We start from the raw sequence: 15619 nt of genomic DNA, 5'->3' as shown, positions 1-15619 counted from the left end.
TTGCCAATACCCAATCCTGGTTAAGTTTAAGGAAATAGATTAAAAACAAAAAAGCAAAACAAAACAAAAATAGTTGATTCAGATTTATGGTGACCCCATGCGTTTCAGAGTGGAACTGTGCTCCATGGCTGTGATCTTTCAGAAGTGGATTGCCAGGCCTTTCTTCCTTGGCACCTCCAAATGGATTCAATCTGCTAACCTTTTGGTTAGTGGCTGAGCTCTTAACCATTTGTACCACCCAGGGACTCCTAGGGAAATAGGTGCTCTCATACACTGTTAATGAGAGAAGAACTTGGTGCAAACTTTTTGGAGTTATTTAGAAACAATATCAAAATTCCTTTTTCATATATAAGCACAAAGTGAAAATCCCTAGACAAAAAAACTAAGATACTTGTGTAAGGGCGTTAAATTGCAGTTTTTTTTTTTTTTTTTTGATGCATTTTTAATTCTTGATAATTGAGAAATTGAAATATATACATAAACAGATGCCAATGCACTGATTAACCAGCTTCAACAATTCCCAACTCAAGGCCATCCCATATAATTTTGAAGCAAATCCCAAAAACCATAGTAGTTCATTCGTAAATATTTCCTTATGTATCTCTAAAAGGTAGAGACCTACAATACCAAATCCAAACAAAAACAATTAACAATGATTCCTTAATTTATCAAGCATCTAGTTAAACTTTTCAATTTTAATTGACATGCAGGGACACATTATCCAGTAAGGAAGGTATGCACAGGCTTACAGCAAGCAAGGTACACACAGGCTTACTTGTGTTTACTTAATAATCTGTAGTGTGTATCTTTCTCGTTGGGCAATCCCCCCTTGTCTACGTGCCATACCTCTTTAAAATTGTTTGTTTGAATTGGAACCAACTAAGTTCCACACATTGTGATTGGTTGATATGTCTTTTAACTCTAATATATATTCTCTGTCCGTCTCTTTTTTTCTGGTGATGCATTGGTTGAAGAAACTGGGTTGTTTTTACTGCAGAGTTTCTCAACACTCGCGTCACCCAACTTTCTAACTTTTGCCAGACTGTCTGGTGTAAAGTGACATCTCATCGTTCTTTTCATTTGCATTTCTCCGATTATTAATGAGTGAGTCCAAACATCTCTACATGAGCTTGATAGCTTTGGGGCTTCCTCTCCTGTATATTGCCTGCTCATATCCTTTGCTCCAACATTGTTTATAAAGTAAAACCTACTCCTTCCCCAGCTTGGCATTAGAGGCCCCCCTAAGCTGGGCCCTATGTCCCCAGAACTGAAAGGTTACTTCTCACCATTGCCCTTAAAAAACAACAACAACAACCACCAAACCCTGTTGCTGTTGAGTCGAGGCACCTCTATGGCTTTGGGGCCAAGAGCAATGGAGGTGGCATGAGCCCCTTCCACTGTGGTGGCACTGGGAGTGGCAGCGTCGGCACTGCAGGGGAAGTTAGCAAAAGTGCCCCGGATTCAAGGCTCATGGGAAACTCTATGTTGGTAAAGAAGGAAGAGGAGGAGGAAGAGAGTCACAGGCAAATCAAGAAACTGAAAACTGAGAAAGTAGGATAAAATCGCCTTCCTAGATATCCCACTTTCCTCCGCTAGTAGCCACCCTGTGGGACAGAGTAGAACTGCCCCATAGGGTTTCCAAGGAGCGGCTGGTGGATTCAAACTGCTGACCTTTTGATTAGCTGCTGAACTTTTAACCACTGTACCACTGGGCCCCACTACTGCCCATGCTATATGTGGCCCAGCAACAATTCTTCTATCTTTGTTTTCACTGTCCCCTCTGCCTGGATTATACTACTTTCCCCTAGCCCCCAGTCTAAACAGGTCATAAACCCTAAATATTCTTCAAAACCCAGCTCAAATACCACCTCCTACAGGAGAGGTTGGGTTATTTCCTAAGTTGGAATTAACCTTCCCGCTCAACTGCCACAGAACTCAACCTGCATCTCTCTTTGCCATCTATCACAGGATGCCTTCCACTCTAGCTATTGATGGGAGTGACACCTCCCCACAAAGACAAATATCAGGGTGTGTGCACATGTACAAAGAGATCTCAAAAGAAGTGTCAGAGAAATATTAAGACTTTTAAAGTCAGTAAGATAGTTTTTACTTTCATCTTTGTAGTTTTTTCTAGCCAGTGTTTTTCAAACTATAGGTTGTAGTCCATTAACCTAGTTGTCATTGAGTTGATTCTGATTGTGTGTCAGAGTAGAAATGTGCTCAATAGAGCTTTCAATGGCTGGTTTTTTGGAAGTAGATCTCCAGGCCTTTCTTCCAAGGTGCCTTTGGGTGAACTTGAACCTCCAACCTTTCAGTTAGCAGTTGAACGTGTTAACTGTTAACCATTTACACCTGGGACTGCTATAGTACATTAGTGGGTTATGAAATAAGTTTATTGGGTAGAGATCATATTTTTCTTTCCTTCCCCCCTTTTTTTAAGGGGCAGAAGAGAAATTGTATCTCATAATTAATATCATTTTGTGAAACTTGTCGTAATTTATATTTTTGTGTTAGTTAGACTGGGAGGCAATGTAAAATGTATTTCTTACTGTGGGTGGGGGTCAGGAGAGGTCTGCTCTACTGTTTGTATGTTGATACAATTTGTATCCATTACATGTATCACTTTCCTCTGAAACATTGAATCTAATACAAAAGAAAAGCAAAACATAAAACTTAGACTCAAATTCTACCTTGGCCACTTTCTAACTCCCGCACCCATGTTCCCTGATGTCTCAGCTTCACCGGAGATTTCCTTACCTGTAAAAGAGGAGCAAAAAGAACCTTCCTCCCTTCCGGAGTTGTTGTGGGATCTAAACAGAGGATGTAAACGAAAGACTTTTGTGAGTCAAAAGGCACCAGGAGTCCAGGTATTCTTTCTGCCTGGGCCACGTGGTCTAGATGAATCTCTAAGTGCTAATCATTTAGAGATTAGATAATTTACCAGTTGCTTTTCATGTGTTAGTCTTATTTCCCACAATATGATTGACTGTAAGATTCCCAAGGGAAAGATCAAGGACCTGTATCAATTAATGCTAATGATAATATTAATTAAACAGCTAATAATAATAATAATTTTTCTTTTTATGCCATGTTAAGACTCTGCTCTAAGTGCTTTGTAAGGATTGTTATCTATCTCATTTTATCTCCCCAGTAATCCTGTGAGGTGTATGTGTGTATATTTATTGTCACTATTTTGCAGGTACCAAAACTGAAGCACTGAGCCCCTCTTCTAGCCTCATGTCTTTTCTCTTCAGGCTTTTTTTCCAGACAAGTGAATCCAGAGAACAGTCTGATCTGTTTCTCAGACAGTTCAGGCCTTCTCATGGTTATAGGAGTCATCTGGTGAAAGGGCCACAAGGTCTTCCTATCCTGCCCTGGAAGCCTGGAGTTCCCCGAGTAGAGACAGCCTCTCCTCAACTCCTCACACCCATGGACAAAGGAAGGGCTAGTAAAAAAAATACAAATCTCTCTCACTTAGTTTTATATTCAGCTGTAAGTTACCAGCTAACCCATTGCCATCGAGTCAGTTCTGACTCATAGCCACCCTGTAGGACAGAGTAGAACTGCCCCATAGGGTTTCCAAGGCTGTAAATCTTTTACAGAAGCAGACTGCCACATGTATCTCCAGCTGAGAGGCTGGTGGGTTCAAACCGCGGACCTTTCAGTCAACAGCCTAGCACTGAACCACTGTGCCATTAAGGCTCCTAAATAAACGGGTACAAGAGCCTTTTGGAGGTAGAATTCCGTGTGCCTAGAGAGGGAAGAAAAGGAGAAGTCTGGGTCAAGGCTGGTTCTGCTTCCAGAAGGCCCTACCAGGAGGCTCAGAGTCCAGCATCCGTAATGGGTTTAATAGTGACCTCCCCACCCCCAAATTCATGTCTACCTGGAACTCCAGACTGTGACCTTATTTGGAAATAGGGTCTTTACAACTGTAATTAAAGATCTTGCGATGAGCTTATCCTGCACTCGGTGTGGGCCCTAAATCCAATGACTGATATCTCTATAACTGAAAGGAGAGAGAGACTTGGACATACAGAGGCACAGAGAAGAAGACCATGTGAAGACGGAGGCAGAGATTAGAGTCACACTGCCACAGGCTGAGGAACACCAGAAGCCACCAGAAGCTACAAGAGACAAGGATTTTCCCCTAGAGCCTTCGCAGGGAGCACAGCCCTACCGACGCCTTGATTTTAGTCTTCTAACCTCTTGAACTGTGAGAGAATAAATTTTTGTTGTTTTAACATACCAAGTGTATGGTGTTTTGTCATGGCAGCCACAGAAGACTAGTGCTGCCTCTTAGCAGCAATCTGGGGATGAGCTTTCCTAAGAATGAGAGGTACTTCCCACTCACAGTTGCTACAAGCCCACAGTGAAGCCAGTCTGTGGCCTTCCTGCCTGGCATGGGCTCAGGGAGCACTAGGAAGGTCCACAGCTGGGGGAGGCCAACCATTGTCTAGAGGAGCTCAGTGCCACTTGCAAAGATGGAGGTATTCTGAGCAGCTCTGGGCTGAGGAGGTCAGGGAGGCAGGTCAGGCAGGCAGGTCAGGCCCAGGAAGAAGCCGGTCTGCCAAAAGAAAAGGTTCACTATGAGGCCGAGTCTCCCAATTCTGATCCCCCTTTTCTCCTCTGCCACCTTCCTTCTCTCCCTTCCTCCTTCCTTCCAAGTACACTTCACATTTTGCCCCGATGACACTCACATCTCCTTTCCCACAAATAAAGAGAATCTAGTGTCTTCTGAGGAAATCCTGGTGGCTTAGTGGTTAAGAGCTATGGCTGCTAACCAAAAGGTTGGCAGTTCAAATCCCTCAGGCACTCCCTGGAAACCATATGGGGCAGTTCTACTCTGTCCTATAGGGTCACTATGAGTCGGAATCGACTCAATGGCAATGAGTTTGAGAGTCTGTCTTTCATGAGTTTAAGAATGGTACATTAGTTTCCCATTGCTGCTGTAACAAGTTACTACAAACTTAGTGGCTTAAAACAACACACATTTATTCTCCTATAGTTCTGCAGGTCAGAAGTCCAAAATGAGTCTTAAGGAGTGTCATGGATTAGATTATGTCCCCTCAAAATATCTGTCAACTTGGCTAGGCCATGATTCCCAGTACTGTGTGATTGTCAGCCATTTTGTCATTTGATGTGATTTTCCTTTGTGTTGTAAATCCTACCTCTATGATGCTGATGAGGTGGGATTAGCAGTAGTTATGTTAATGAGGCAGGACTCAATATACAAGATTAGGTTGTGTCTTAAGCCAATCTCTTTTGAGATATAAAAGACAGACTCAATGAGAGAGATATGGGGACCTCATACCACCAAGAAAGAAGCACTGGGAGCATCGTATGCCCTTTGGGCCCAGGGTCCCTATGATGAGAAGCCCCTCAACCAGGGGAAGATTGATGACAAGGACCTTCCTCCAGAGCCAAGAGAGAGAGAAAGCCTTCCCCTGGAGGTGGCACCCTGAATTCAGACATCTAGCCTCCTAGGCCGTGAGAGAATAAGTTTGTTAAAGCCATCCACTTGTGATATTTTAGTTATAGCAGTACTAGATAACTAAGACAAGGAGTTTTTAAAATCAAGGTATCAGCAGGGCTGGTTCCTTCTGGAGGCTCCATGGGAGAATTTGTTCCTTGCTTCTTTCAGCTTCTAGAGGTCCCCAGCATTCCTTGTCTCCTGGCTTCTGTCATCACATCATCTTCTCCCTCATTGACTCCCTTGCCTTCCTCTTATAAGGACACCTGTGATTACATCTGGAGTCCTTGGGTGATGCAAATGGTTAGTGCACTTGGCTGCTAACCAAAGGGTTGGAGGTTCTAGTCCACCCAAAGGCATCATGGAAGAAACGCCTGATAATCTACCTCTGAAAAATCGGTCATTGTAAACCATATGGAGACAGTCCTACTCTGACACACATGAGGTCACTATGAGTCAGAATCAAATCGATGGCAACCAGTTCTGTGATTACATTTAGGGGCCACTCAGATAATCCAGAATAAGACCCCCATCTCAAGGTCCTTAATTTAATCACACTTGCAAAGTTCCTTTGCCACATAAAGTAGCATATTCACAGGCTTCAAGGATTAGGGAGCGAACATCTTTGGGGTGAGGGGAACATTATTTAACCTACCACAACAGGTGAAGTCTGCCCTCAGCTAAGGTCACCAGAAGCAGGCTAATGTTGGGCTTTAGCCATTCATGACAGGTAGCTACCTGCTCCTCTCTTCTGGGACCAACCTAGAGGAAGCTTCTCCCATGGATCAGGGTAGACCAGCCCCTGGTCTGCAAATTCCTGAGAGCATCTTAGAGCTGGGAGGAGCCTGAGTACTGTATGGTCAACTCTGCCCTGCTGACTGAGGATCCAGATGCCAGGAGAATGAGCTCAGTCATCAGGCATTTCCTGGCTGTCTACTATGCTTCAGGCACTGTCAGGATGCTGACCTACAGAGATAAACAAGGCAAAAGGCTCACCCTGAAGGAACTCAGTCCAGTGTGGAACTGGAAGGATGAATTAATCTTGCAGGGACTGCTAAAACAGAGGAGAGTGTAGGCTTTTAGGATCTGAGGAAGAGTGCTGTCTGTTGGCCTGATGATGGGTAGGGTAGATAGTGGTGGTGGGGCACAGGAGGAGACCTTCACGGGCTGAATCCTAAAGATTAAACAGTCCATTTATAAAAAAGGGGAAGGTATCTGGACAGAAGACAGGTTTTTGCCAAGGCATGGGTGCAGGTGGGGACTGCAGACATTGATCAGAGCCAGAACAAACGTGCAGCTAGGGGAATAGTAGCTAGTGAATACTTCGTTAACAGCCAGGGGAGGTGCCCTTTACAATTTCACTTGAATTTTCCTGAATAGCTAATAACAATACCATTTTTCTATTGCTTATTTTGGGGTCAAACACTGTGCTCAACACTTTATGTAAATGATTTCTTTAAAGGTTTCCAAACAACACCACCAGGCAAGTATGTTATCTCCATTTTACAGATGAGGAACTGAGGCCTGGGGTGATTAAGTATCTTGCCAAAACGACATAGGTGGTGGTAGGCAGAGCTGGATCCCTAACTCAAGTCTCTGGCACCACACTTCACCTCTGCTTCTCTGTCCTGACTACCCCACAGGTAGAAGTTAATGGGGTGGAGGGCACAGAAAGATTTTAAGCAGGGATGACAGGCTCAACTCTGGTACAAGCGGGAAGTTTTTCTCTATTTGATGGAAGTGGAGACAAGCGGGGAGTGGGTTAGCAGGCAGAGAAGAGTCTATGGAAGCAGTGGAGTCCTCAACATACTTCCTGTCACTTGTCTCCAAACTGTTATTACATATTCTTTACTGTGTGTTTTCTGATTGCGAATATGAATTTTAGAGTCTTAGGACTTGGGTCAAGGAGCCCTGTAACACAATGATTAAGTACTTGGCTGCTAACCAAAACCTAGGTGGTTTGAACCCACCAGCAGCTCCATGGGAGAAAATACCTGGGGATCCGCTCCTGTAGAGATTATAGCCTAGGAAACCCTATGGGGCAGTTCTACTCTGTTCTACAGGGTTGGTATGAGTTGGAAGGGACTTGATGGCACACAGCAACAACAACAAGAGGACTTCGGTCAGAATCTCTGGCACTCACTAGTTGTGGGAGCTTGGGCAAAATACTCAAAGCTGCCTTGTCTGTAAGATGAGGATCATTAAACATTGACAGGCCTTGCAGTGTTGTTGTGGTGATTAAAAAGGATATAAAATATAAAGCACAAAGTCTGTTGCATATTACCGGTCACTGAAGTGAAGTTAATGAACGTAAGTTGTTATTTTTGAAATTCAATGTAGAACGTGGCCCTGTTGATAGCACCTTTGACTTCTTGGAAGAGGATGGGCCTTTGGGACATACCCTCCTCTAGTAGCCCTCATTCCTTTCCAGTTATCCTCCTCATTCTTTTGGAGTTCTCTTCATCTACCAGCCCCCACAAATATTCCTGCTTGCCTAGGATGCCTGCCTCAGTCCTCTTCCCTTCTTCCTCATTTCTGGGTAGGTCTCATCTAATTCCCAGCCTTCTGTTTTCCCTGTCTGTCTGCTGAGGGTTTCCTCAACTGAACTCCTCTGCTGAAAAGATCAATATTCCTAACTCCTGGTGGATGCGTCCACCTAGATGGGTAACAGGAATCTCGACTTCAGTGTAGGGAGGGCCTGTAAGCATCTTCTTAATTTCAAAAGCAATTTCTTCTTCCTATATTCCCCACCTTAGTAAAATATACCATCATCTTCCCAGCTCCTTGGGCCAGAAGCTCTTTCATCTCCTGCATTCTCTGAAGGTATAAACCACAAAATCTTATCACATCTGCCTTCTACAATTCTCTCGAGTCCATGACTTCCTCGCTGTCCACTCCTAGCCACCACCTTAGCTGAGTACTGTCAGCTGTGACCAAAGGACCCAAAGTCCACTGGGCAATCCCAGTTCCAGGGCAGACTTTTCCTGGAACCAAGCTGCACATGAGGAGAATGCAAATTGCTTTTTGTTTGATTTTCTTTGCTTTAAACCTAGTTTGAGAGTGGGGAATTACTTATACATCTGAAATGATTAGATTTTCAGATTGACGTAATAAAAATTAGGTATACTTTCTGAAACAAAGATGTTCCAAAAGTTTCCTGTTAGGCCTAGAAAGTTTGGTCTTCACAGGACAGTGGCAAGAATGTTCAACTTTGTCCTAGTACCAAAAAGGAGTCAAAGCTGTTACTAAACTCCCTGTGGCAGTCTGAGGAGCCCTGAGGCACTGGAGAATTCCCCATAGTCCTCTCCAGGCCTTGCTCACATTGAGGGCCAGATTCTGTTGCTCTGGCCCTGCCTTAGGCATCCCTAAGGTGCCTGCTGAGAGGTGAAGCAGCAGTGTCCTGCCAAGGCTTGATCCTCCCTGAGTAAGAGGGATTGGGACAAATGGGTCCTACTTCCTCAGATTGTGAGTGTGCATGTACCCACTTCACTGCCTGATGTTTCCTGGCTCTATGAGAGGGCAGAAGGCTCAGCCCAACTGGAGTGGACCATATCCACGGTCATGGCCCAGAGCCTGTATTTTGTAGCAACTCTGGAAAAGAGATCAATGAAGGAGACAAGGCCTCATCCTCAAGGCATTCCCCTTTGACAGCAAAACAGGAAAGGCCAGCGAGGAAGGGTCTCCACTGCCCCACACTAGGCAAGAGAGACGAGGCCCTGGACTACTTAGTACTCCTCCTTCTCTGCCTTCCTTCACAGTGCTCCTTCCTACCGTCCTCAAAGCTCCTTCCACACCCAACAGTCTTTGATCTTTGAGGTTGGTGGGTGTATCAGTCAGAATTCTTCTATGTATACACACACATATTTATATAAAGAGATTTATTGGAAGGAATTGGCTAATGCGATTGTGTGGGGGTGGGGAGGGACACTGATAAATTTGAAATCTGTAGGGCAGGCTACCAGACTGGAAACTCAGGTTAGATTTTATGCTGCATTTTGATGCAGAATTTCTTCTTGGGGGAAACCTCAGTTTTTGTTCTTTAAGGCCTTCAACTGATTGGGAGAAGTCCACCCACATTATTGAGGATACTGAAAAGTCAACTGATTATAGATATTAACCTCATCCATAAAATACCCTTACAGAAACACCTAGGTTAGTGTTTAAATATCTGCGTATTATAGTCTAATCAAGTTAACACATAAGACTCATCATTATAGTGGGTGAGCGCTGTGGTGGCAAGAGGGGCAGAGGTGGGTGTAAAGTAAGGTGAGGAGTGAAGAGAGGACATGGCCATTCCCACAAAGTTAGGGACCCTTGAACTGCCCAAGCCATGATACATCTGCAGCCTGTCCCTCAGATCCTAGGGCTATGGGGAGGTCTTGAAAGTCTTTGTTATTTCAAGCCGGCTAATGTTTTGCCTTTAAATCTAATTTAGTATCAGTTCAAGGAGTATGATCCTTGGGGGAAAGGGCCCTGTCATGGAAATCTACGTGCTTAGAGGTCTGCTCAGTCACTAATGACTTTAACATGCTGGAAAATCACCCACTTTCTGAGAACTCGAAGCTGTACCTTTGAAAACAGACTTCAGTGGGTAAGATGCTGGGCGCAAAGGTGCTGTCCCCACACAGCTCTAAGTCACACAGCTGCTTCTACTAAGAACTCGGACTGCAGATCCCAAGGATTTCATCATACATTGTGGGTGTGAGCAGGGAACGAGGCCCTGGGGGAGGCCGTAAGCCTGGGGCTGAGAACTGGAAGAGCACTTGTCAGGAGAGGTCATAGTCCAGCACTGCTCTCTTCCTCTTTTTCACACTCTTAGCAAAGGGCAAAAAACTCTTCAAAAGTAGACCTGTTTCAGTTTCTTCTCCTCTCTGTAAATTCCCATGAACTCTGTAATGCTTTTACCTATCAACTGTGCCGAGACAAAACAGAAAAACACAAACCGTAGTCTCTTCCAGGTGCCAATACACTACGAACGAGTAGGTTAAGAAGAGGCGTCATCCAAGATTAACACCATTGCTTGTATTTGAGCCTTGTGCAGTGTGGGCTCTATAAGACTCTGTTCCACTCTCCTAGTTGAATAGGATCATTCATTCCTGAAAGAGACTGGAAGGCCTTAGACTTCCACTCTCACCTGGTTGATGCAGGAATCACCCCTCTGAGACAACCTCTCTGTTCTCACAACTGCTGGGGCAAACGGATGTGGGCAGGAGGAGGGGAGCAAGGTAAGCTCTGCCTTCTGTTGGTTCAAAGCCTATCAGAAACTTGAACTCCAAGCTCCTTGTGCTGGATAATAACCAGTATCTCTAGACAGAGCTTACGGTCTCTGCTTCTTCCAGGGAGAATCATGAGTCTTGTGCTGTAGAATTCAGCAAAGAATGATATACAGCCATGACTGAGCTTCCAGGGAGTGGACTGGGCATGGTGGCCATTGAACCTTCCTCCCCAAGATTGCTCCATTGGGCTCAGGCCAGCAAAAGCCAGAGGACTCTACCAACTCGTGGAATGCTGGGTCAGACACACCAGATCCCACCTGTCCTGTGGTCCAGTCCTGCTCAGAGCTGCCTATGCTATATGCCCAAATTTTGTTGGCATTTTAAAGAAAATAAAGGGGAGGAGGGAACAGATATGGATTCCAATGGCGGTGAGGACACAAAATGGGAAGAAGAGGTCCTGGAAATAGTGGCTGAGAATGTTGAGGTCAATCGGTTCAACCATTTCAGGACGTAGCGTATGATCAAGAACCAACGATATTGAAGGAAGAAGTCCAAGCTGCACTGAAGACATTGTTGAAAAACAAGCCTCCAGGAATTGATGGAACTCCAATTGAGATGTTTCAACAAATGGATGCAACCATGGTTCTCATGAATCTATGCCAAGAAATGTGGAAGACAGCTATCTGGCCAACTGACTGGAAGAGATTCATGTTAGTGCCCATCCCAAAGAAGGTGATCCAACAGAATTTGAAAATTATTGAACAATATCATTAATATCACATGAAAGTAAAATTTTGTGAAAATAATTAAAAAACAGTTGCAGCACTGATTGACAGGGAGCTGCTGAAAATTAAGCTGGATTTAGAAGAGAACCTGGAACGGGGGATATCATTGCTGGTATCAGATGGATCTTGGCTACAAGCAGAGAATACCAGAAAGATGTTTACCTGTGTTTTATTGACTATGCAAAGGTATTCGACTGGATCATAAAAAATTATTGAGAACATTGCAAAGACTGGGAATTCTGGAATACTTAATTGTGCTCATGAGGGATCTGTTCATAGACCAAGAGGCAGTCACTCTAACAGAGCAAGAGGTTACTGTGTGGTTTAAAATCAGGGAAAGTGTGCATCAGGGTTGTGTCCTTTCACCATACTTATTCAATCTGTATGCTGAGCAAATAATTGGAGAAGGCAGACTGTATGAAGAAGAATGTGGCCTCAGGAATGGAGGAAGACTCATTAACAACCTGCAATATGCAGACGACAGAAACTTGCTTGCGGGAAATGAAGAGGACTTGAAACACTGATGACAAAGACCACAACCTTCAGTATAGATTACACTTCGATATAAAGAAAACAGAAATCCTCACGACTGGGCCAATAAGCAACATCAAAAGGGAGAAAAGATTGAAGTTGTCAAGGATTTCATTTTACTTGGATCCACAATCAACACTCATGGAAACAGAGGTGAAGAAATCAAATGGCATATTGCATTTGGCAAATCCGCTGCAAAAGACTTCTTTTAAGTATTAAAAAGCAAAGATTTCACTTTGAGGACTAAGGTGTGCCTGATTCAAGCCATGGTATTTTCAGTGGCCTCATATGCATGCAAAAGCTGGAAATGAGAAAGACCAAGGAGAATTGATGCCTCTGAATCATGGTATTGGCGAAGAACATTGAATATAACCATGGACTGCAAGAACAAACAAATGTCTTGTGGGTCCAGCCAGAAAGCTCCCTTAGAAGCGAAGACGGCGAAATGTCTCACATACTTTGGACATGTTATCAGGAGGGACCAGTTCCTGGAGGGCATCATGCTTGGTAGATGAGTGAAAAAGAGGATGACCCTCAACGAGGTGGACACAGTGCCTGCAACAACGGGCTCAAACATAGCAAAGATTGTGAGGACAGCGCAGGACCGGGCAGTTTCGCTCTTCTGTTTATACGGTCGCCTTAAGTCAGAACCACCTCTATGGCACCTAACAGAAACAATTACTGAGGGAGCCTTGGGAGCTTTGACAAATAGGCGGTAGAGTGGAGGTGAGGGCAGTGGCACAAACCGATAACGTCCTGCTGCGGAGGGGAGCACGGGCCTCACCAATACCTAAAGAGCAGCCAAAGCACAGGAACCGAAGGATCTGAGCTAGACAGAGGCGGCGGTTTCCCTCCCCAGTACTAGGCCGCGCCGGGTGAGGCCGTTTCCGGCAGGGGCGGGGCGAGGGGGAAAGGATGAGCGCATACCTGGCAGCGGGCAGCTCTTCGTTCCCGCACAAGGCGACCCAGGCGCGCTCCCGTCCGCAGGAACTCCTTCCGCTGTCAGTTCGTTCTCCACTCCCTACCTACTCGAATTCGCATGCTGGGTCGCCGTGTACAAAAAAAGCACAAGAGCTTAGGCCCCCAAATGGCGGAAAACTTCAGTGCGGGACAGTGGGTGGCCAACTCAGAGACGCAAAACAGGCAAGCGCCAGTGACCTTACGAACCCAGTTAAGCCTGTAAAGCTCCAAGCCACCAGTTAAGCGGTCTATAAGCAGGTTAAGCAAACCTATCAACCCGTCCTATCTTTTACGCAACCCACCCCCGGGAACCTAGGGCTTCACCTCCCTAAACCTCTCCCCGACTTTGGGAGCGTCCACCCGGTGACGGCCCAGACTAAGTGACACAGCCGTTTTCGAATGCTGTTGTGGGTGGCTCTGAAAAGAGCCTTTGGATGAGATGGAACCCCGAGCCGAGTGCAGTGTAACTTAAGCCCGCTCCCCGCGGATGCGGCGGGCCAGCTGGATGTCCTTGGGCATGATGGTCACGCGCTTGGCGTGGATGGCGCACAGGTTCGTGTCTTCAAACAGCCCCACCAGGTAGGCCTCGCTCGCCTCCTGCAGCGCCATCACGGCCGAGCTCTGGAAGCGCAGGTCCGTCTTGAAGTCCTGCGCGATCTCGCGCACCAGCCGCTGGAACGGCAGCTTGCGGATCAGCAGCTCGGTGGACTTCTGGTAGCGCCGGATCTCCCGCAGGGCCACGGTGCCCGGCCGGTAGCGGTGCGGCTTCTTCACGCCGCCCGTGGCCGGCGCGCTCTTGCGGGCGGCCTTGGTGGCCAGCTGCTTCCGCGGGGCCTTGCCCCCGGTCGACTTGCGGGCAGTCTGCTTAGTACGGGCCATAACGGGTCAAGACACGAGCTAACCGGCGCAGCGACAGGGACAGGAATGCGAGCCCTCCAGCAGCAGCAGTCTTTATCGGCGCAGTCTCTCCCGGATTGGGCGGGAGGATAATTGAAAGTCCCGCGCTGACTGTCCATTGGCTGTGACGTCATCCGCCCTGGCGTCACCGATAGGCTTGGACAGAACCCTCCTCCGACCTCCCCCGCCAGCCCGCCCCCTTTCCTACTCTCCAGTTTGCGAACAGTTTTTTCTCCGTTTTTCCCGATTCTTTCCTCGGAGAGGCGTTTTTGATTGCAACCTAGTGAGACCGTTTCTCCTCAGCCTATCATTCCTTTAGGACACGCTACCCGTGCCCCGCCTTTCTGCGCTGTGTTTGTAGCTCCGGAATGAAACATTTATCCCTTCCGCCCCAAATCTTGTAACCTTTTCACAGAGCAACCCACCCTCCCCCGGCCGCCCCGTTCGCTCTGGTTAATCGTTTCCTCCTGGTCGGTGCTTTTCCGCTTGGAAAGCTGTCCGCTCCCAAGGGTTAAGAGTTGGCCTGCGAAAGCCTAGTGTGGATCGGTATCTCCGCCGCACAAACGTTTTTTTTTATTCCCCAAGACGCTGGGCTAGGCTAAGCTGAGACTCGGGTCCGCTGCACTCTCGGAAACTGCTCCCCTGTAGAAGGGGGTGATAACGTATCCCTCAAACTAGGGTCGGGTCAGGTGGTGGGCAAAGCTTCGGGAACTGAGAGTGGCGCACTCGGCGCCAAGCGAGCTAACGGGTTGGTGCTGCCCAGTATCTTGTGGGTTAAAAGACCGTGGGTGGAGCCCAAGGTATTTGGTGCCTCCACTTGGGTTTAGTTCTAGTATGCGCAACTCACTCCATGAAATAAACGAAAAACGCTCGGAACTCAAAAGCTTGGGAGAAAAGCTAACAAATGGTATTCCACTTCCCACCCACCTTCTATATGGCGGCTACAGAGAACTCGGCTATCACTATCAAGAAAGTAGACCTGAGACTGGATATTGCAACAACTCTTTTCACTTGATAAGAGTGGGTGGCTCTGAAAAGAGCCTTTGGCTTATACGGATGACCACGGAAGACGGGGGCTGGGCGGGCAGTTTCCAGCCATCAATCTCACTTTCCTTTTGCTTTATGATGGCTTTCCGTCTTCTTCGGAAGCAACACGGCCTGGATGTTGGGCAAAACGCCACCCTGGGCGATGGTGACCTTGCCCAGCAACTTGTTCAGCTCTTCGTCGTTGCGGATGGCCAGCTGGAGGTGACGGGGGATGATGCGCGTCTTCTTGTTGTCCCGGGCCGCGTTGCCCGCCAGCTCTAGGATCTCCGCTGTCAGGTACTCGAGCACCGCCGCCATGTAGACGGGCGCACCGGCCCCCACCCGCTCGGCATAGTTGCCTTTACGGAGCAGACGGTGAACTCGGCCCACCGGGAACTGCAGGCCTGCACGGGAAGAGCGCGACTTGGCCTTGGCACGAGCCTTGCCTCCTTGCTTACCACGCCCAGACATTACACCGAGAACACACGAACACAACTCTCTCTAAACAACCGCCAAAGTCGCCACCAACTGCCCGGCTTCACCCTTTTATAGGCAGAACGGCGATTGTCTGCGGACCGTTTTGATTGGCTACAGCGCATCTTTGTCCTGAAAACCAATAGCATAGCTCGGTTAGAATCCATTCGTTTACATAATCTGGCCCGCCTCGCACCGGCGCCACTGGAAACCCGCGAATCACAGAGCAGCGTAGTCAGAACCGTCATTTGCGTACCGCC

General features: G+C 46.9%; 2 protein-coding genes across 2 annotated transcripts; both read right to left on the bottom strand.

The window, feature by feature from the left end:
• Nucleotides 1-415: 415 nt before the first annotated feature.
• On the bottom strand, nt 416-14403 carry LOC100657350 (histone H3). Its single transcript, XM_064282508.1, has one exon. It carries the CDS (start codon nt 13839-13841, stop codon nt 13431-13433), a length of 411 nt encoding a protein of 136 aa, XP_064138578.1. The 5' UTR covers nt 13842-14403; the 3' UTR covers nt 416-13430.
• Nucleotides 14404-14860: 457 nt separating this feature from the next.
• Nucleotides 14861-15416, bottom strand: LOC100657634 (histone H2A type 2-A). The gene has a single exon (XM_003409514.3). The coding sequence runs from the start codon at nt 15354-15356 to the stop codon at nt 14964-14966; it is 393 nt and encodes a 130-aa protein (XP_003409562.1). The 5' UTR covers nt 15357-15416; the 3' UTR covers nt 14861-14963.
• Nucleotides 15417-15619: the final 203 nt, after the last annotated feature.

The sequence above is a fragment of the Loxodonta africana genome, chromosome 3 (genome assembly GCF_030014295.1).
Source record: "Loxodonta africana isolate mLoxAfr1 chromosome 3, mLoxAfr1.hap2, whole genome shotgun sequence".
Classification (NCBI taxonomy): Eukaryota; Metazoa; Chordata; class Mammalia; order Proboscidea; family Elephantidae; genus Loxodonta; species Loxodonta africana.
Note: the sequence above shows the minus strand (reverse complement) of the source record. Positions and strands in the feature narration are given on the sequence as shown.

Coding starts and splice junctions, on each gene's coding strand:
- LOC100657634 (XM_003409514.3), bottom strand. CDS start 15,356: ATGTCTGGGCGTGGTAAGCAAGGAGGCAAGGCTCGTGCCAAGGCCAAG.
- LOC100657350 (XM_064282508.1), bottom strand. CDS start 13,841: ATGGCCCGTACTAAGCAGACTGCCCGCAAGTCGACCGGGGGCAAGGCC.